The sequence below is a fragment of the Triturus cristatus genome, chromosome 3_2 (assembly GCF_964204655.1).
Source record: "Triturus cristatus chromosome 3_2, aTriCri1.1, whole genome shotgun sequence".
In the NCBI taxonomy this organism is placed as follows: domain Eukaryota; kingdom Metazoa; phylum Chordata; class Amphibia; order Caudata; family Salamandridae; genus Triturus; species Triturus cristatus.
Window position 1 is genome coordinate 778,289,926 of NC_140584.1, and position 22,389 is coordinate 778,312,314.

Consider the following 22,389-nt stretch of genomic DNA (forward strand, 5'->3'; position numbering starts at 1 on the left):
TATCAAATGATACTGGTAGGCCTGCCTCACTAGTTGTGTCACCAACACAGGTAGCCTTTCAAAGGTGTCTATAACCTGCCACTCCTGTGTCTGCACACAGTTTTTACTGCCATGTCGACCTGGCAAGTGCACCCACTTGCCAGGCCCTAACATTCTCTTTTCTTACATGTGAGTCATCCCTAATGGAGGTCCAAGGTAGCCCCATAGGCAGAATCCAGTGTATGTGAAAGGTAGGACATGTGTTAGTGTGTTTTCTATGTCCTGATAGTGAAATAATGTGCATTTCATGTTTCACTATTGAAAGGTTGTCTGTCTGATAGTTTAACATGGGAGCTGCCTTGTAACATCTTACAAGTGTAACTTTCCATGTGGACAAGACAGAGAAACAGAGTTTAGGCTCTCTGAACTCAGAATTTAATAACACATATTTTCGTGAAGGTTGGTTTGAAATTGTGTGTTTGAATATGCCACTTTTAGAAAGTGGGCGTTTTCTTACTTAACCATCCTGTGTGCCTCTGCCTGTTTGTGTATTCACCATCTGGTTTTGGAGTGACAGGAGCTGGGGATGTCCATTCACCCTAGAGAGTCAAAAGTGGGTTGAGGAGTGTCCTGGCTTTCCTGGGAGACTCATAGTCAGGCTGAATAGACTTTTATGCATTTAGAGTGGTGGGAGGAGTTTTCACTAGCACCTGAATAGGCTGTCTCTTGTAGTGAAGCTGGATCAGGGAGGACAGAACTGGTTTATACTGAATTCAGATACTTTCTGCCTACAACTTCAAAGGGAAAAGTAGTAAAAATATTGGGGCCCTGACCCCAGAACTTTACAACTCTTTTGGACTAAGGAACCTGCCAAGAAGAAGAGGAGGAGAAGCTGCCAGGAAGAACTACCGCTTTGCTGTGTGCTTTGTTGTGTTGGCCTGCAGTGGCTGCTTCTGTCTTGGGCAGTGAAAGGACTGGACTGGACTTTCTGCATGTTATTTTTCTGAGTTTCTCCAAGGGCTTGAGGTAGAGCTTGACCCCTGTTCAAGAAGTCTCAGGAACAGCAAATATTTTAAGAGCATCTGCTACCAACACTGGGAACTGAGTGTTTCATGCTGCAAAAGAAGAAAAAGCAACCCGACGCCGTCGACGATGACGCTGCTCGCTCCATGACCTGTTTTCCCTGCAGAGAGCACTGCCCCGCTCCGCACTGCAACCCTGGTCTCCCTGACAACGGCACCTGGTGCTGCCACCGAGCCACTGCTTGCACCATGACCTGATGGCACCGCACTTCACACCGCCTTGCGTCACATTGCCACCCTGGTATCTCCGACGATGATGCTCGATGCCGAAATCAATGCCCCTGCCTGTACCGTGGCCTGGTGGCACCGCTCATAAGTTACTCGACACACCTTTCCATCCCAGACCATAGACTTGGCCTACCGACACCAGCGCCATAGACTCCAGCGATTCAGCAACAACTACGCTGCTGCTTTCACCATGCCAGCACTGCGATGAGCATTGCCCCACTTTGCACCGGAGCCCTGGTCTAACCGACACTGCTGGATGCCATCACCGAGCCGCTGCCTGCATTGCAACCTGAGGGCACTGCACATCGAACTGCTGCACTTCACACCTCAGCCCCGACGCCTGCCGGAATCGACGCTCCTGACTTCAACCTCAGGGAGTTCGATCTACAATGCGTGTGACTTCAAGGGCCCGATGACTCCTGCACTGACCTCCGGGACCGACGCCGCCTCTTTTGACGTAGGCACGTAGCTCTTCTAGTTCTAAGATCCCGCCTCCTCCCCTGACTGGATGACGCGAAGGCGCCAAAGCGGCGGCGGACCCCGGCACAGGAACACATAGCAGATGCGTCGCGGACCCGGCGGTCAGAGGCTGTTTTTCCAGTGATTCATTTTCACTCAACATACCGATCTACGCGACGGTGTGCTTCGATGGAGTAATCAATTCCTCCCTTTTGTTTCAAGCAATACACGTGTTTTTCACTCCCACCCGTCTTTGGAGCCTTTTTGCCCTGCTGTTAAGCTGACACTGATTAGATGTTCGTTCCTTTAACTGGTGCCCACCTTCCCCTTTCAACCATCCTCTTTGTCCTGAGGAAGACCCCACCTGTAAGGATTTAATCAACCTACCTTGGAAGAGGGGTCGAAACGTCGACATCCCACCATGCCAATACATTCAATAGTGCGTTGAGCACTGTGGACTATCACTTGTATATGGTTGTTCGGTTAAACATTCAATTTTGTCAATGAATGACTCTAATCCTGACTAATCGGCACGACAGCAACGTGCCCAGCAATTGATTTGTATTATTGTTATGAACACTTATATGTCACTTATCCTACTACCCTACCTAACTCGTCACTCCTTCCCCTTCCCCGTGGCACCCTGCACCTTTATAAATAGTGTGATTTTTTCAAATGCATTTATGTGCTTGTTCCAAGTGTGATTAAATAACACTTTGGTTCTGCCTTATTCGTTGCAACAGTTATTTTGTTTACCTTTTTTCAATTTTACGTATGTTCTGGGACCATTTGCATTTATACTCTTTGGATCCCAGCGCAAGGTCCATAGCGCTCTGCATTTCCAAGGTACTGTTAGCAGGTCTTCCCGACACCACAGCTGGCCTGCAATGCTGCAGTCAGTCTGAACTGTTGGATTTGTTTGTTCACGACCCTGTGATAACCCCGGACGGAGCTATCAACTCTAAGGAGCACTATTTTAAGTATATTCTTGCAAAATGCCTATCTTGATTACAGTATGTTGGATTTTTTATTGTTTTGGTCTTGTTTTACACAGAAAAATATTTGCTATTTTTCCAAAACTGGTATGGTTTCCTTTTGTAGTGTTTTAACTGTATCACAGTGTGTTGTGGGCAAATGCTTTACACATTGCCTCTGAGATAAGCCTGACTGCTTGTGCCAAGCTACCAAGGGGGAGAGCAGGGGTTATTTTAGAAGTGTAATCACCCTTATCCTAACTACAAGGAAGGGTCCCTACTGGACTGGGTACAAACCTGCCAACCAGAGACCCCATTCCAAGCAGATGCCTAATACGCACCTCTGCTGGCTGTAGTGCAATGGTAATTCATGGCATTGTGTGGACATCCACGGAATGAAGGCTGTTTCCCATCCACGCTGGCCTTGCCTAATGGTGGCGATCTTTGGTAACTTTTGGGCATCCATCTGATGATGACCAATGCACATATGTAGTAAAATTCTGAACTTCTCATAATGAGGATAATCCTTGTAAACTTGAGGTCATTCATGAAATGTTGCCCACCCATGGTTAAATGCCAACCCTCACATAATGATGGCATTTTTAATCAACTTAAATGCAACTTAAATGCATAATTGGCATGTCACCCATGTCACCCATCCATTAAACCAGGCTTGCCCTGGTAAATCTGCAATATTAGGGGACAATCATGGTACGTTGGTGCCTGTTTCTGACATATTCTGACATATTGCATGCATTCTTGGGAGAATGATGCCCACATATGGCAAAACAATGGTCCTGGTAGTATTTTGATAATTCTTGGTATATTGAGTGAATCTATTGTACAATAGTGCCCAACCCTGGGTGAATGCTTATCCTGGCACTATGATGGTATTTCATTTCCTATTTAGAGCATAAATTGGCTATTATGATAATTCTTAGCACGCTGTAGCTATCCATGGCACCCACACCTTTTGTAATACTGCTCCATACATTTTGCTGGTAATTTATGATACCTTGGTACTATTGTAATAATTTTTGGCATATTGTGGGCAGCCATGACATGATAGTGCAAAGAAACTACTGTAAATAACTTCGAATACATTTCATTTTAAGAACGCTCAGGACAGAGAAAGCAGTTCAAGTGAAAATGTGTGTAAAAGTGCACATGCTTAGCCAACCTTCTTTCCAAAACCCACGATAGATGGGTGTTTGATTATGCCTGGCTTATGTTGAGAGGACGTGGCAATGTGAAGGCTACTGTACTTGCAAATGTTTGTTTAAAAGCAGCAATAAAATTGGGCACTATCTTTACCCAGGAGCAAAGTCAATGAGAGGGATGATACTCCAGAAACTGGACTTGATAACTCTGAGATCTGTTCCTTTGACCCGCACATCTGTGATGGTATTCTCTTTTTGTCAAGCCTGAATGTGTACAATATTCTCCCATAGCTGTGTACAGACTCATCATCTTCCATTGCACCTTGCATAGATTCGTAATTGTGCTCTATATCCTGCCACTCACATAGGAATTCTGACCTTCCCACCTGCCTCTTGGCCCTTCCATTCATCCTTTCAGTACACAGGGTCGAAACCAAGATATAAACTTTTGAAGATGTTTATGAAAAAGTGCCAAGAACGAATAAAGTGCCAATCATTATCCACTGTTTATGGGCAAGGTCACCTAGTCATCATTTCAGGCAGACTGCGATGGAGCATGGTTCAGTCTCTCTCTTGATAACTTTATTTCGATCAAAGACCATAAAAGTGCAAATAAAATACATACAGAGCACAAAAGATTAAAACAATACAAAACAACAATTGTTAAAAACAAGAATTAAACTCAAAAGTTATCAGAAGAAAAAATAAAAACAACCATACTCAATCACATATGTTATACAAAGATTTGCCTTCTGCGCCACATGCCATGTAGGAAGCGGGATACAGAAAAGGCAACAAGGGGATGAGTATCGAAAGTCAAGACCCGACTGACCTGCGCACAATGGCGACATCCAAAATTCCTACATAGTGGGATTAACCAACATTTCCTTATTTTAACATATGCAGGACAAAAAAACATAACGTGGGGAACGTCTTCACTTTTATGGTTACATACAGGGCAAGCTTCCCCATCTGATTTGGACCATTTAGAGGTAAAAGACCTAATGGGCAAGCTACCATACCTTAGTTGGAGATACAACTTCCTCGCTAAGGGAGGTTGTATTGCATCTAGGAATTCCTTGAAACGGAGTTCCATTTGTACTTGGAGGAACTCAGCGGACAGCCTGCCTAGGGTTAGTTAGGGTTAGTTTCAACTGGGTTTGTAATTCCAATTTTGGCAACCCCGGACAAGACAGCTCAGGTGTCTCCCAAAGTTGTGGCATAGCTACCCGCTTACTAAGAGCCCTAATATGGAGCAACCATGGGATGTTTTTACTTTTTAGCAAGGGCCAAATCTCCAAAAACTCTGCTCTATAGGGAGCCAATTCGGGGACAGACCACAGCCTCTTACAATAGAGCATAGGTCTTGCAGCTACAAGCTCCTCTATCGACTCCAGCCCCAGATCGAATCGCAGGGTGATGAGTGGTGTGCTGAGAGGTAATCCTACCAAATTCCTCATAAAATTCTGCTCCACCCTCAATAGATTAGATGTATTTTTATGGCCCCAAAATTCAGCGCCGTAGATTGAGGCCATTCTAGCTTGAAGTCGATAGATTTCAAGGGCCGGGGCAACCGGTTTAAGATTAGATATTCTACGAACTTTGCTAATGCCCCCAATTATTTGTGTTAGCTTGAGAGCCGATTTGGAAATTTTAAAGCCCCAATCAAAATTCTCCGTTATGGTTATGCCGAGGTAAACAAAGGTTTTGACCCTCTCCAGGGAAATACCATTGAGGACAGGTTTGGGCGTGTTTGCCTCGGGGGATTGAAGATCATAAACTTGGTTTTATCCAAGTTAATCTCCAATCCCCGCGAAGCACAGAACGCCGCGAAGCTGTCCAGAATACGCTGAATGCCCGATGATGTTTTGGATAACAACAGAGTGTCATCCGCAAACATCAGAGCGGGCACTCTCCCGGTCGCTAGTCTAGGAGCATCATTGTCTATTATACCAGACAAATGATCTACAAGACCATTGATATACAGACTAAATAGTGTTGGGGCCAAAACGCAACCCTGGCGTACTCCCTTCAGAACAGGGAAACGTTTTGAAAGGTCCTCATGCCTCCCACACCTAACCCGGGCATAATTACCAGTATGTAGTCTAATTAGTACGGCCAAGAGGTAGGGTGGGAGACCCAGATCTGTCAGGACCTTCCATAGCTAATCCCTGGGCACAAGATCGAAAGCAGCCCGCAGGTCAACAAAGACAAGGTAGAGGCTGCCACCCTCCACACTTGCCGTTTTCCAAAATAAAACCTGCAGGCGAAATATTTGGTCCAGGGTGGAAATGCCTGACCTAAAACCAGCCTGGAGGATTGTCAATACTTCATTCTCCTCCATCCAACCCAAAATCCGATCCAGAATAATCCTGCCCATTAGTTTTTGAGTTGTATCTATAAGGCTAATGGACCTATAGTTGGATGGGGATAACGGACAACCTTTCTTATAAATGGGAACGATCTCAGCTCCGAGCCATGTCCCCGGCAAATCAGTCCCCGATAGAATCTCATTGAACAAGACAACCAAATATGGGGCCCATATTTTGGGCTGGGTACGAAATAGGTCTCCTGGCAGTTTGTCCAAACCAGGGGCCTTATTGGGAGATAACCTTCCTATTGCTAACTCAACCTCCTTCAGGGTAATAACCTCGTGCCATTGAAGATGGCACACTTCCCCAAACCTCATTATGTTCCCTCCTCCGCCGGCCGCCCAAGGCCCCCACCAATCGATACTCATGGTGGGAGCCCGGGGAGGCCGGCGGGTGAGGCGCCCCGTCCTCCCCATGTTCCAAAACAGCCAACCCCATCAATCCTGATTCCTTAGGGAGTTTACTACTTGAGTTTGATATAATCTCTAATTCGACGCTAGCATATAGAGCTTCAAAGTGTGCCTCCCACACTGTGGATGCTATATTAGGGGCGCATACCCGGTCGCCCCCGCTATTGCCTGTAGCAACAATGGCCCAAAAGGATTTGGTGTCCCTGCGCTTAAGTGCAGATCCCAGCTCCTCCCACATCTTATCCTCCCAATCCTTCTTACCCCTATAATTGCTTTTTTATAGAGAAGTGGAGAATTCTTTATACCTACTTTATCTTGGGCTTTAATTGATGCTAATAGCTCTTTTTTTGCCTTTCTACAGACGGCATCGTACCAGGGGTGTGTCTTAGCCCACGGTGGGTTTACCACAACCGCGGAGCAAAGCACATCCACTAGCTCGTCTGCCAATTGCTTGTGAATTTTCACAGCTCTGCCCTTAGAGGCATCATCCCCCATTTCGGAAATCAATGGTATGGCTATATTATATATTTTAGCCAGTTTAGTGGGGGACTCCTGCAGATATGGCCATTTTACCCTACGTCTATTGTTAGCCATAATGTAGGGCGGGATTGCACTAGTTGCTTCGGGCGCCAAATTTGTCAGCCCAAAATTTCCAGCTTTCAATGTTAGTATGAGGGCATTGTGGTCACTATCATATCTTGGTACCACCCTGAACTCCAGCAGCCTATCCCAATATTTTACTTCCATCATTATATAATCGATGATGGAAGTTTGGCGTAGCCTGTTAAACGTAGCTGTCCCGGGTCTATTAGGCTCCACCCGCCCCTTGCACGCCCGCATTGACATTGTGAGAGAGAATGATTGCAATTGTAGGACCAATGGGGACCATGCCTTAACAGGGTGGTTCTGTGGGTCAGGAACATGCCAGAACTGATCTTCATCATCCTGTTCACCCTGCTCTGTACTCGCCAGGGGCTCAAACTGGTAATTGAAGTCTCCTCCAATGACCAAAACTGTTATTGGGTCAAGTGACTGTATAACATTTTTTAGTGCATCCAATGCAACAGACTCCCACCCACTCTTAACTGGTCTTGAATAAATATTCAGTATAGCCACCTGGGGCCTATTTTCTGGGGTTAGAAGTACACATTGGACGTCTGGGGAGTTGGTAGGCATTTGTACAGCCCTGACACCCAGGTACGTGGCCACCCATATCGTAATCCCACCCCATGGTCTCCCCCTACCCCCTGTTGTAGCCAGGATATCAAAGGTAGCAAAACCAGATATAGCGCTCTCCTCCAAAGCCCAGGTTTCCTGCATTAAACAGATATCGTGCAAAGCCATGAAGGGGACTTCACTCGGGCAACAGCAATTTATTTTTCAGCCCAGCCACATTCCAGGACAAAATTTTTATGTTACCATCAGGTCTCACAGGATCGGATGGTGCTCGTTCCATGCCTGGGCGAATCCCAACACCTGGAATTAGATTTCTAGGCTCAGATATCCTTTCCTTGGTCTCACCACAAAGTGGTGGATCATTAGGGGCACTAGACTCCACAAGTTGTTTTGGTGCCCCCAATTGCATCCCATCTTCTGGGATACGAAGATGGTGTATTCTTGTGTTCACTAAATCAGTGCTAGAATCCTTTCCCTCCACTTCATCGACTTGTTTATAAGTACTATTAGCCATAGAAGGTATAGAGTAATGCCCCACGGGGCGTCATTCCACCAACTCCAAGGGGCTGAACCTATTTTTTTGAGGGAATAGGGAGAGTAAGGGGATATGTGGGCTTGTGCCCTCCCAAAATGAAATTCCCTGATGGGTACTATAAGAAGGTTCGTTGTAAGCGCCCTGCTGCCTGGAGCTCAAATCACAACCTATTCTTCTCTGGGCAGTGGAATAAAAATATGAAAGAGGCAGGGGGAAGATTTGAGTATTCGACCAGATTGGCGATCCATTACATATGTGTTCTACGGCACATTTGTGCCTAAAATTTATAACCACACAATTTCCTGTCAGAGTTTTAGGTCCCGACCCAATCCAGACGACTCTTCTAACAAATAGAATTTCTCCTGAAGAGCTAGGGGGAGAAGGCCTGTTAGTCCTTAACCAATGTATACATTTATTTTTAAGGTCACTGTGATCCTCACTTTTCCCATATACTAGGGGGGGAACCCCAATGAGGACCACAACATATGGCAGGGACTCAGGGGGCAGCTTCATGGTATAACCCTTTGGTGGGCTATTTATACTACCTAAATCTTGTTGATCCGGGTTTCTTGTCCCCTTGTTAGACCCTCCCCTCAATGCTGTATTAGGGCCACCCACTACTTTCCCATCACTAGGCAAAGGCAGAACCGGTCCTGTGATTGGGTTACCTATTGCCTGAGATGTTGCAAGTGCAATGTTGTTGCTGTTACTATTGGACGAGGCCCGGGCACCATCGATTAATTTAGTGTTGTCAAGGGTTGACCCGACAGCAAGGTTCCCATCTGCTCCATTAGCAACTCGTATGGTAGGATTGGTGTTACTCGAGCTCAGTCCATTAACTTCTTTAACTATTAAGCTCACAGGTTTCGCCTTCCCTAGATCAATGTTATTAAGTGTGGAAACCAGTCTATCCAATCTGGATGCCAATGGTTTAATAAGTGAGCTGATAATCTGTTCGATATGGATCTGAAAATCAAGTAATAAGGGGGTAATCCAAAGAGGGGTTCCTACAGGAGATGATAAAGGGCCGTCAACAACCTGTGTAGGTACAGTGGGGGGTGTATATTTTTTTGTTAATTTCTTTTGGATTTTACTTTTCTTGCTTTTGGGGCGAGATTTGGGTACCTTTTCCACTAAAACATGCGGGAGGGATTTGGACGGGAGTGGACTATTGGTAGTACTGATAGCGGCCTGGGCACAAGGTAGTTTAGAAAAGGATGTCGTAAGAAAAAAACTACAATCAAGGGGATTAACCGTGACTACAGAAGAGTCCCCCACTGGTTGTAATGGCCAGCTGGGGTGATCGATAATCGCCTCTCCGTATTTTCTATTGCTGTCGCCACCACCCCTATCATTTTTTGGAGCATCTTATCGATTGCTGTTAGACTCGGAAGAGGTTGAGTCGCAGCAACATGTTGTCTGGTCATCGGATAAGATTTATTACTATTTTTACCCATTGTGGCCATTGATACTAATGGGCTACTTTGGACAGAACAAGTCTCGCTCAAGGAATGTCCCCTTGCCACCCACAAGATTTGTATGCAGTATAGGCCAATAGAAAAATAAGGCAGCTATGATGCTGGTTATATGTACCACAAAGACCCCTTTTGTCCGTCCAATGTACCTTTTGGGTTAATCCGCAATCCGATAACAGGGTGCAGATGTTAGAGGGCGAGCCCGGCACGGCCTCTTCCGGCCTTTGATGGCAGTAGACGGCCCGCCCTTTGCCCGGGCTGAGCCCGGCGCGTCCCGCGCGCGTCCTCGCGGGACAAGGGACCAGGCAGGGCTTTATGCACCTCCTGGTGCTTTGCAGTGACAGCGTCCGGTCCCAAAGGATCCTGGGGGATGAAGTCCTGGGCAACCAGACCGGCGGAGCCAAGCCCAGCCGGTCGTCTCAGCAGGAAGGAGCAGGATGCGGAGCCAATCCCGGCTGGAAAGAAGGTAGGGGACCCACGGAGCAGCGCCCGATAGATGTGAGGGCCAAACAGACAAACAAACAAAGGACTCGGCCCCAGGCGGGGCTTTATGCGCCTCCTGGCGCTTTGCAGTGACAGCGTCCGGTCCCAAAGGATCCTGGGGGATGAAGTCCTGGGCAACCAGACCGGCGGAGCCAAGCCCAGCCGGTCGTCTCAACAGGAAGGAGCAGGATGCGGAGCCAAGCCCGGCTGGAAAGAAGGTAAGGGACCCACGGAGCAGCGCCCGATAGATGTGAGGGCCAAACAGACAAAAAATGGTTCAGTCAGATACGCCAAGCAAGCAAGTTAATCCCAATCAAAGATTTTATTTTAGGATTTTGTCTCTGAAATGGAAATCCTCCAATGGGAAAAAGTTGCAGACTGTATCTGAAAAAAGTCCTTTCAAAGCTGGATAGCTATTTGAAGAGGTTCAGCTAAAGGTGTTGGTTTTGGCAGGAAAGGCTCCGACCTGGAAAAGTATACATTTTGCAAAAAGTAAAGTCCTTTTATCAGTCAGTTGCTTTTCACACCTTCGTCAGGTCAAGCTTTCTTGATTCGGACTTAGTCTCTTTTTTGGAGCTCAGAATCCTCCATCAGGGCAGAGTGACAGGTACGGAGTGTATCCGGGAAGGTCACACCAAAGTCAGATAGGCTTGCTACGAGAGTGCACTGAACAAGTTGTTTGAGCAACATAAAGGTCCAAATGGACTAACTTGATTTTCTTGCCCAGGGAGGTCATGCTTGGGGCGGATTGTCTTGAGGGGTTGGTCCAATTCCTGAGTAGGTCTGTCAGAACAACATTTTGTCAAGTCACCACTTATTGAAGCAAAGAAACTAGACACAGGCAAGGGTCCAAGTACCTCTGGGACAGCACTCGTGGTCAGAACTCATTGAAGCAGAGGTCACCAGCAGGTCCAGTCCAGGTAGAGCTGCAACTGGTCAGGTGGGCACCTCTGGCTGCTTTTTGTGTCCCTGCAGCCACACAGAAGGTCAGCCAACTAACCAATGGTATCCACTTCCATGTCTCCTCACTGGTCCCAAACAGCAGCTGCAGTCCTTCTTCTGTTCTTCCACAGGTACTGAAAGTGTTCTGAGGAGTTTTTGTGAGTTGCCAACTTTGTAGGTATCCTAGGCAGTGGGTAGGGCTGTCTCCTTGATCCTCTCTAATCAATGAATAAAAAGTTCCTCTGGCCTATTCCTCACAATTTTATAGTTCATCCTATTTATCTTACTGCAAACTAACCCAGAGTGCACTATTCTAAGGGAAATCTAGGATGGGCCATTCCTTCTGCCCTTTGAGGGAGTGTGTGTGCCAATCAGGAGTGTGTTTAGGAAAATGAGCAGTCCCCTTATGCTAAGGTGCACCAAACTGGATCTGGGACCAACTCCACTGAAATGGTACCCCAACTGGCTACTTTTGGCATCAAGAACAAAGGCTATTACTACCTTAGGTCTCCCCTATCAGAAAATATGAATGGGCACCCTTTACCTATGACCCGTTCAAGATAGTGAAGTTCCTGGAACCTCCCCAGCTGCCCTTCCTGAGCTGATATGTATCACGCTCTCTACTCCCAGTCAATCCTGTGACCAGGTTAAGACATTGTCTCTGCTCTGGGGCAGTTTTAACACCTCATAAAGGTCAAGCACCAGCAGTGCAGAGCAGTCAGGCCAATGCAAATTAGGTTCAGGCAAGGAAAAGGTAACGTTCTGAAATGCACTTTTCCTAAATATTTATTACAAATTTAACTTTAAAATTAGATTGGATTTTAAATAAATATAGAAAATATTGGTTGAATCATTTATCTAGTTTGTCACCATACCCAAGCGTGTAGAAATAATATTTTAATCTTCAGTCTAGTTTTCCTGACAGGACCACCAAATCTTCAACAGTGAAAACATTTTTTGGGGTCTTGCCACTGTGGGACATGGCGAAATTAAATTTCTATGTCTCCTATGTATTAATAAGACATGTAGCCTAGTAGGCTACATGTCTAGTTATTATTTAAAAGGGGGATTTTTCCCCTGGAAAAGGGATTATTTTGACAGGTCAGGCTGCGGGCTGAAACTGCAGCAGTCAGGCTACAATGGTAAGTCTAAAATGATGTTTTCATTTGTCACAGAAGTGGAGGCAAAAATCAGTGCTGCAGTCCAAAATTGATATTTATCTTTCCATGCCATGGTTTTATTTCTGTATGATATAACATGGCCTTTTAAGATGGTTGAATATGGCAATTGCGAGTTAGCCAATTTTGCCAGATTTTAGGGATCAGTGCACATGCACTGGGGCTGATTAGCGGTGTCCCAGTTCACAGAGTCCAAAACCGGCAGCATCAGTCCGAATTTGTTTTTTGTTCACTGGAAAAACTGCACTTTCTCACAACAATTTAGTGTATAGCATCATACACGGATGTTGTTAATAATATTGGATTTTATGACCATATTGAAGCTGTTCTTCTTTTTAGGTCGAGCATTCGAGACCTCTTGTATATACTTTAGTATATACTTAGATATATACACTTATATGTGGGCTTGGAGTCCATCCATTGGTTTCGTTTGTCTAAAAATACTTGCTTGCTAGTGGTCAATCCTATCTCTTGTCCCTCCTTTTGTCTTTGGTTTCCTCCAATAGGAATAGGGACCAACTACTGTATAGGTATGCTCATTTAGGGGGCTATTTTATTTATTTGTTTCCTGCTCTCACCTTCCTTACCCATCCTGCCAGATCTACCACCTCCTCCTCTGTGCTACATGCCCACCCCCCTCCTGCCAGGTGTCCCACCTCCTACCATGTGCTACATGCCCGCCCCCACCTACCCCTGCGTGGCTGTGTGTTTAGTCCATAAAATTCATATTGCTCTCCCTGTTGTCCTGGTCTCTGTGCAGCTCCTTGTCTTTTCATCAGTCACAGAAATAAAATACTTGTCCAATGAAACCCGGGACATGTAGTTATTTTTTCCCTTTAAACTGCACTAAGTGCACGAATAGCAGGAGTTATAGGGTCTACATATCCCATAATGCCAAGCAATTTTTTCACCACGCGTTGATATCACCACCATTCCAGTGCGTGCCGGCGTTTTCAGTGAGCCCTGGTGTTGTTGTTGGTGTCATATACTGTTGCTGCAGCGAGGATCGCAAAGGAGGGGGGCTGGGTCTCATGAGACAGCAGCAGGCTGCAGTGTAACAGGGCTTCAACTGATCCTCACTTTAGCAGCCAGTAGAGCGCAATTTACAAATCAGTCAGACACACCAAGATTAGTTCATTTCCTCCGGTATGTGAACACACTTTTTACCGGCTGTACATAGGCTACGGGGTGCTGTATCGGAGAAGGCCCCAGCCCTCCCCTTTAAACTCGCTCCAGCCCCCACACCCGTCTCGCCTTCCTCGCCTTCATCCAGCACTGTGTCTTCGACCCGCTAGTCTGGGACTGCAGATTAAGCACCCTCTCTTAATAAAAGTTGTCTAAAACATATTCCCCGGGGGAAAGCTGCTCTCTGTTGGGCAGGGGCAGAGTGTATTTTCTCCGGGTTGTGGGCACACGTTTCACCGGCTGGGATTGCTTGGCATATGTCCCAGAGCTATTGCTGCTGCCTTCAGGGCATGCAGTTGGGTGGATACTCTTCTGCCAAGACTCAGATCACTTTCCCTTTCATGACAACACTTGGGTCCCCATTCTGAGGAGTCCCAGAATACTGCGCCGTTAGTTAGGCTCAGAAGTACTGATTTCACAGGCATTGGTAATTTCTGGATCTGGAAGTACGGTGGCATTCTGAGTGGCACCCCAGGGAGGCCCATGCAACAGGGGAAATAGTAGAATCAGTGTTACTACTGCCGATTACTGCTGTAGTTCCCCATTTCCAGCTAGTTACTCACTGGCACGTCTTCGGGTTCTAGCTGGTTAACTTTCTAGGGCTTTAGCATTCCCCTGGGAATTCCACTGCACCCAGAATATGGGGTTTATTAGATGTTGTTCATTTAATGCTCATGCCTGTCGTTGGTTTCATACAACACGTGTACATTTATGGATGCCCACGGCAATCAGAGAAGTGGTGCTCAAGTGGAAATACTCTTGTCCTCGAATCCATGGTTTGGATGTTAAACACTTCTTTGGCTGAGTTTATGTAGTCTTGCCTCTTTTCTTTGTGCCTTCCATCCAGAAGTTCACCTATTTGTGACCCATTCATTCTCTCAGTGATTTAAACAGGCTACTGGGCCTTGCCAAGCACACGCATCCATGTGGCCCACTTGAGCCACGTGACACGGGTTTCCAACATATTTTAGCACAATTCTTTCAGTGTTATGGCCTGTGTGGATGATGGCCGGCTACCTCTGTAGAGTACACAGATTTCAGTCGCAATGTGTTTGAACTGGCCGCCGGCTGGTGCAGCAGTACGTTCCCGTAAGTATTAGCTGCTTTGTGAAGGCAGTCCTTTTTACAGTCCTGAAGTATATCCGGTACTCTTCATTGAATAGCCTCTAGATGCTTCACAACTGTAGGAACATTCACAAAGTGTCATCTTGAAGATTGCAAGGCCCCTAATGTGTTCACTGCAGCTCAGAATGACAAATGCGAATCACAAAGCACCTTTGCACATTCTGAATATAACTTTACATTCTGCAAAGGCATCATTTTTTAATACAGGAACCATTGTTGCCTTAATTGCATTTTTTTTGTTTTTATCCCAGGTTGCTGTTGAACCTTATTTATGCTTTTGTGTCAAGTATGCTAAATATAAAGCCGCTTCACCTTAAAAAAAAAAAAGAGTATCCAGAATTTAATGTGCGAAGTCGGGCGGAAGCCTAGATTTCACAATGCTTAAATAAGAAATCGAAAATTACTGGGAAAATCGAGTACTTTCTCTTTAATATGTTTTCACATTTTTAAAGATTATGCCAGGATGCCCTAAAGATACATTGGATATTTCAGTTAAACGAACATTAAAACTGTGTTTGGAACATTACACCACATTATCTAATTTAGGAAATTCTGAATGAATTGTCAGTCAAAGTAGCGTTTTTCATTTTCAAGAACCATTCACTGAAGTTGAACTGTGTACCTATTTCGAAAGGTTTAAAGAGCCAGACAATTCCCCTCAAAGCGCATTCCCCAGTAAGCAAAAGTGAACAATGGGAGCGCACACATGGAGGCAATCTAAACTGCATTGTAGTTTCGAACAGAAAGACCTACACGTGTTTACCTTCCTAGACTAGAAAAGTCCTCATTTAGCAATGTACACATATGTTAAACGGGCCACTTAAGAGAATGTATTTAAGCGACGCGGCGCACATCTCTGCACTGCATGGAGCCTGCTGACCATCCCGCATAAAACATGGCAAAGGTGAGAGGAGGCTTTGTCAAAAATTTATTTTGGGAATTTCAAAACATAGACCGGCTTTCATTATTTAAGAAAGACTTCAGATGCACTAAAGTGCTTCATGTAGGCTGTAGCCAGGGGCGCAACTAGAGCCATTTTGTTGGGGGTGGAGGGGAGGTGGAGGGGCTAATACTTCTAGCAATGTAGAGCCAAATCTCGGGGGGCTCATGCAAAGTGCCTCAACACCTTGGGGTGCAGTTTGAGCTGTATAAAACTGCAAAAGAGCTAAGCCTAAAGTTCCATTTTAGGTAATGCATTCTCACACTGTGGCAGCAAAAGTAATTTGCAATTTTAAGGACTAGGCAGAGTGGAGATGCAGGGGCTCTAGTAAGGGGTGAAAAAACAACAAAGCCTCGTTATCGAGTAAATGGTCTTTTAAAGACCTGCAAAATACTTGGGTGCAGCTGTGGGAAGACGCCACACCAGCCAGCCCACAGCAGCTCAAGAACTGTCTGTGAGTGTGTGGGGAAGCTGTCTCAGCATGGGCTGACACACACGAGGGAGGGTGCTGAAGCCGTTTCAGCCCTATGGCGTTGCATACCTGGCCATAGCACTACCATAAAAGGCGGCAAGGCGCCTATTTTTGCGCACCTGTTTCTTGTTTGTTTGTTTTTATCCACAAAGCCTATTCTAAGGTGAACTCACACAGTAATTCTTTGCTCAGATTTTATGACCTACATTAATACCTGCTACTGCTGGTTGTTGGTGGAACGGAGTCCGCAAATGAGCAATACTACCGACGTGGCCCGAGTGACGACCAAAGTGGACCCAAATTTTGAGGGCGTCCGTTGTTACCCACATCTGCCCGAACAGGGGGATTCAGCCAAAGAATCATCTATCGTTCTAATCCACGGAGAGGACATACATTTTATCAGTGCCCTTCCACCACAGGGGCTCTACCAAGAGTAAAAATGGTTCACATATTTAATCTGCTCACAGAGACACTGAGACCCATATTTATATAAAAAAATAAATGCAACCAGTAAGCCAACTTGTTGCGCTGCATAAAAATCAAATGGCAGGAATGCTGTCTTTTCCTAGCGCTGGGACACTTTTGGCTGCCTAGCACCAACTCAGGGACCCTTGTGTCATGTTGCAAAGGTGCCTGAGTTGCAGGCAGGATTGTTTTTGTGAAGGAAGGGGCACCTTCCTGCACAAAAAACAAATCTTATAAGCATTTTAATCTTTTTCCCAGCACACACAGAAAGAGAAAACGACGAGGAGAAATAAAGATATTTCTCCCCACTGAGCCTTTGGTAGGGAGGCGCACAATTCTCACACAGTCCCTGGTCTACCAGTGTTAGTATGTCTGAGAATGTGTCAGAATCCATGGGTGAACATGTGGGAAAACCCACGCTCCTCCCGTGAAATGCCACCCAACTGCAGAGTAATGCAAGACAGCGATTTGCGCTGCCGTGCACTACTCTAGATTTATCAAGCCATGCAGGGCCAGGCAAGGTGGCCTTGTCTTGCTTGTAAATCTCATTTAGATTTTGCGTCACCCTTGCGCCCCCTTGTGTGGTGCAAAGGAGACACAATACCTTGATAAATATGGCCCTGATAATTAGACAACTCCGAAATTCTCTTTTTCCCATACTTTATGTTCTTTTGAAGCAATGAAGGGTGAACTGCACAACTAGTATATTAAGTATATTTTTCCCAAGAGCCTAAGGATTGTCATGACGTGGAAGCCCTGGCACTCTGTATTATGGAGGAAGTAAGTAATCCTTATTGTGTATGGTTAATTAAAACCTTTACAATATACACTGTAGATAAAAGCAGCTCAATTTAGTAAAATCAGTCAATATGCTAAAACATTGTAAAAAAACAAGTTTTTAAATGTATAAAAATAAACTTATAAAAAGTGGTGAATCCCAGCGGCAGCAGTCTCAATCTAGTTTGTTTGGGTTTGCGTGCTCCTTCATTTCAGGACAACGGAAGGGGCTGTGTATGTGCAAGCTCTTTGCAGTTTGTTTTTTACCAAAGTTAGACATTTTACCAGCTGGAAGTCTAGCTGCGGGTCATCTGGTTTAAAGCATGCTATTGAGGCTTGTCTCCGCATACTGATCCCAAGGAGGTTAAACTGTAGTTTGTAGTAATGCAGGTACAGATCAAATATACCATATCCTCGGTTCCGTTGCTACACAGGTGGCGGGTCATTGAGGTTTGGCCCCTCAGCCATGGTGGGACATGCAGGATAGCTGGAAGTTTCCCCAGTTGATGTTTTAGGAATTTTTCTTTCACGTTTCTTGGATATCTCAAACTGAAATATGCCTGTGGGCTACATTTTTCATAGCCATTGATTGTCATCCAAGCGTGGCTTCTTTCTGCAAAGGCAGCTTTGTTTTCTACTAAGGAAAGACTCCTTATAGTCCTTCACGCCACTTTTTTGAAGACTGCATGTGTAGTTGGAGTGTCCCAGAGCTGGGAGAGACCAGTAATTGTCAGACCATATTTTAAGACATTTCTGGCAGGCGATGTCATTGTGTGCTGGAGCTCTTGCCAAATGAGGTAATTTAAGGTATTTGGGGGGAGGGGCGCATTCCTGATTTTGCGCCAACAGTTTATATACGTCCCCTTCTTTGCTAGGTGTTGTTTGGTGAGACCAAACTCCAGTTAGATCTGAGCTGCAGAGGCGTAAGTCGGAATGTTGAACATAATTCTGTAGGCCCTGATTACTGTGCTGTCCAGGGTTTTGGAGTCTCTTCCTCTCAGGGCTTCACTTCAATATGAGATGGTGAGTAGAATTTTGGATTGTGCGACTTGGAGTAGAGGTAAGAGCGTGGGGCCTATCAGCTTAGATCTTAGCTGCCTCATGGTTGTTGCTAAGGCCAGCCATTTTCTTCTGATCATCTCGAGCTGACTGGAAAATTGACCACCAATATCGATAATTACGCATAAGTATTTGTAATTGGTCGCACTCTGGATTACGATGTTGCCCAGATGCCAGACATGTGCTCTTTTCTTGCCCCTTTTTATAGACACTAGTTTGGTCTTCTCAAAGGTTGCTTCCAGAGAGTTGTCTGCCATGTAACCCTGTATTGTGTTGGGGAAGCGTTGCATGCTTACTTGTGTGTGGCTGACCAGAACCACATCATCAGCATAAAAGATACTAGATAAGGCCATGTTGCCCATTCTTGGGTTGTACGCATTGCATGAATTTAGGTTTGTGTCATATCCACCATATTAAGATTTAACAGGGTTGGGACAAGTACGCCTCCTTGTTTGAGCACTTTAGTAGTGAGGATGAGCCGTGAAAGATGTGTGCTGTCGCACAGTTTTAGCTGCACCCAGGTATCTGTATATAGATGTATTAGCATGTCCAAAAGAGCTTGCAGGATTTTCCAGCTTGCTAATTTCTTCCAGAGCCTTGCTTGATCTATGTTATGAAATGCTGCCCTGAAGTCTATGAAGCAGAGATGGACTGCCTGTTTTGTTAACTTTGCCATATCCATAAGCAGTGACATGGTTAAGATGTTGGTTGTTGTGCCAGTAGATTTACAAAACCCTATTTGATTGAATTGTATAATCTTATGCTCTCTAGCCCAATCCTGAAGCTCAGCTAGTAGAGTTACAGCAAAGTATTGTATCTCATTGTCAAGCAGGTCAATGAGGCGGTAATTATCTGGAGAGATTTTATCACCCGTTTTGTGAATTGGAGAAATTACAGAGCCTTTCCTGGAGGCTGGCAGTTGCCCTAGCTGCCTGATTTCACAAAAGAGAGAATCTAGAGTGTCCGCCAGTCTTGTTTGAAGATGGCTGGTGGAATCCCATTAGGTCCTGGTTTTCCCTCTCTCCTGCCCTTCGAGATGTGATATTTAATTGTTGCTATGCAAGAAGGCCTGTCTACTTCCTGAAATTTTACTTTGGTTTCGGGAGTAAGATTGCTCTGGAGGACTTTGTGTTTGAAGCTATCAATGTACTCTCCTGAGCATTCTTGATTTGCTGGTGAAAGTGGGATTTCAGGAAATGTATCCAGATCTCCTCAGAGATGTGCAATGTCACTCCTCCATGCAGTGGGCAAATTACTATATTCACCATAGCCCAAAAGTGCATGATGTTTTTGGCTTTAGAGTCAAAAAGGAGCTTAACCCAGAACTCATCTTCTCTAGATCTCTTAATGTCCCATTTTAGTTTTTTAAGCATAGTTCTTTGTTGAAGCAATGAAGAACTGGGGGTTAAATCTCCGGCTTTGTGCCTCAGTAGTCTGAGCATTTCGTTTATTGATTTTTACACTACTTTTAGTTGGTTTTGCTGTGCGCTGGGTACCCATCCTACTTTGTTTACACCTTGGGGCGTTCTGTATTTGATTAAATATGCTCAATACCTTGATGGTGAGAGTTTCCCATTTACTGATGGGGTTGTTTACAAGCCCATTTTGGTTCTGTAGCATGCCCTTCACAGCCTGGAGCACCTCCCTTGTGTTAGCTAACAAGGATTTAATTATCTTAAGGTTAATTGTATAGCTGGAGTGGAATCCCCCGGTACGTGTTCCAATGCTGGTGCAATTGCCTGAAGGAGTACCTCCTGTGGTCGATGGTCACTGTCCCTCTTGTCCCCAAGGTGGAATGTGACCACACTGTGGAAATATGGAAGGGAGACCAGTGTGTATTCTAATGTAGAGCCCGCAGTATCAGAGTCGAATGAAGCTGCTGGGGGAGAATCTTCACGGAATCTGCTGTTTAATACCCTAACGGTAATATGCTCTAGGTCTTGCAGTAGACGCCTGGACATGTTGCTCACTCTGCCGTGCAGGCTTTTTTTTTGCTAGGTAATGTTCCAAAGCAGAGACTGAGCCAACACCTCTTCCATCAGTCGAGGAGCCCAAGAGGTATAAATGTAGGTCTCCTGAGAGAATGAGGTTAGGGGTGCCTATTTTGCTTATGGTTGACAAAAGATGGTCCATGACGTGCCTAGAGTATTGGGGTTTTTTTTGTTTGGGGTGTACATAGGCATTACAAATTAACATCTCCTCCTTTTTCCTTCTAATATTATGGGAGGTCTTGAATGTATTGACATTAATGGAGGGAGAGGGATTTTCCTTTATAGTGGATATGCTTGTTGTTGACACACAGGCTGCCAGCCCGCCTGATAGATGGCCGTATCATGGAGGAGATATGGGAATGGCTTGAGAGGTGGGCAACCCTGAAGATCCAATTGGGGCTCCTTCCGCAATCCTGCTCAGAAGACGAGTGATAGGTCCCCCAATGGTTGGACCAACAGAGGTAACCCAGCTAGCTCTCTCCATGGAACAAGGCACAGACATTCTGGAATCTGTTGGGAGTTAGGCTAAATTGGTCTCCTGCAGGCCTTAACTCTGAACCACTGAAGCTTTTCAAAATACATGGCGAATTAGCATCAGTGCATTGAGCCTTCTGGTCCAGGTCACTAAAAGTATCTGAATTTTACATAACCTTGATTTTTTATAGAGAGAATAATGTTGATGAGATGCTGATGTTGCCGATGTGCCTGGGTAAAGTGACCATCCACAATATGGTGTAATTGTGGATCAATCTATCTGGCTATGTTTTATGCGTGTAGTGGAGACATCATTAATTATGCCTCCTATATTTTTTCTGGTTACTCACCCTTGCACGTTTCAGGCTTGGTTTAAAGCTGTGGTTTGAATTACGTTTCAAAATGGGGTGACAGGCGCTTTATGTTTTCAAAGTATGTGCGGATACAAGCTAAATGCACAATAGTGTGAGCTTGGGAGTAGTTGGGAATGTTAATAATGTTGTTTACATTAATGAGCTGGTTATTACATAGGTACTTCAGAAAGTCATGTTGTTGAAATGGCTATTGCATGCTGTATTGTGCTTTATATACAAACTTAATGGCACCCTTGGAATTCTCATTTGGCACTTCAACGGTCTGGGTAAGAAGAACGAGAGTGGTTTGGTGACCCAACAGATGAAAATCAGCACACACAGGCAAAACAAAGCACATTTTGAGACCCAAATGCTTCATCTTTTTAGTAAACTATGAATCTATGTTAACAATTTGGTGGGGATCGGGCACAAATATTAATTTTGCCAGGGAAACTTTGAGCCTACTTCAGGACATTACATTGATCTTTTAAGAATGCGTTGGAAATGTTTTAATTGAACTAAAACTTAACAGATAAACTTTCTCGTTCAATTCATGTTAACTGCCTGTGTAAACTGTGTTCAATCCAGGTCATCTTCTATGAGGACCGGAACTTCCAGGGCCCTTCCTGTGAGTGCGACTCAGACTGTGCTGACCTGCACTCCTACTTCAGCCGCTGCAGCTCTGTCCGAGTGGAACATGGCAACTGGATGCTCTATGAGCACCCCTACTACAGGGGGCGCCAGTACTACCTGAGACGAGGTGACTACCCAGACTTCCAGCAGTGGATGGGGAACAGTGACCCTATCAGATCCTGCCGCTTGACCCCACAGGCAAGTAATACCATGATTATTAGGCCCTACTGTGTGAACTTTATCATCATTAAAATGTTAATATATTTAGAAAGATACACAACTTTCATATTATATAGTGACATATTTGGTAAATTCACAGTTGGAAATAACCATCTTTTAAATGGTATTCTCTCAGATGTGTTGCCTTCTTTAAAAGAACCTGTTTCGTTTGGCATAGGTCTTTGCCTCCCTTATTCCTGCTAACCAGTGGTAAAGGGTTTGTGCTCCCCTTCTAAATGTGGG

The 22,389-nt window shown here is 45.2% G+C and overlaps 1 protein-coding gene across 1 annotated transcript in view; it reads left to right on the forward strand.

Moving 5' to 3' along the window:
- Positions 1-15,607: 15,607 nt before the first annotated feature.
- LOC146858096 (gamma-crystallin 1-like) overlaps positions 15,608-22,389 on the forward strand; it is a 69,101-nt gene continuing 62,319 nt past the window's right edge. Inside the window, exons 1-2 of the mRNA XM_085646875.1 lie at positions 15,608-15,667; positions 21,883-22,125. Of these exons, the coding sequence (XP_085503001.1) occupies positions 15,659-15,667; positions 21,883-22,125 (252 nt within the window). The 5' untranslated portion in view covers positions 15,608-15,658. The remainder of the gene's footprint in view (positions 15,668-21,882; positions 22,126-22,389) is intronic.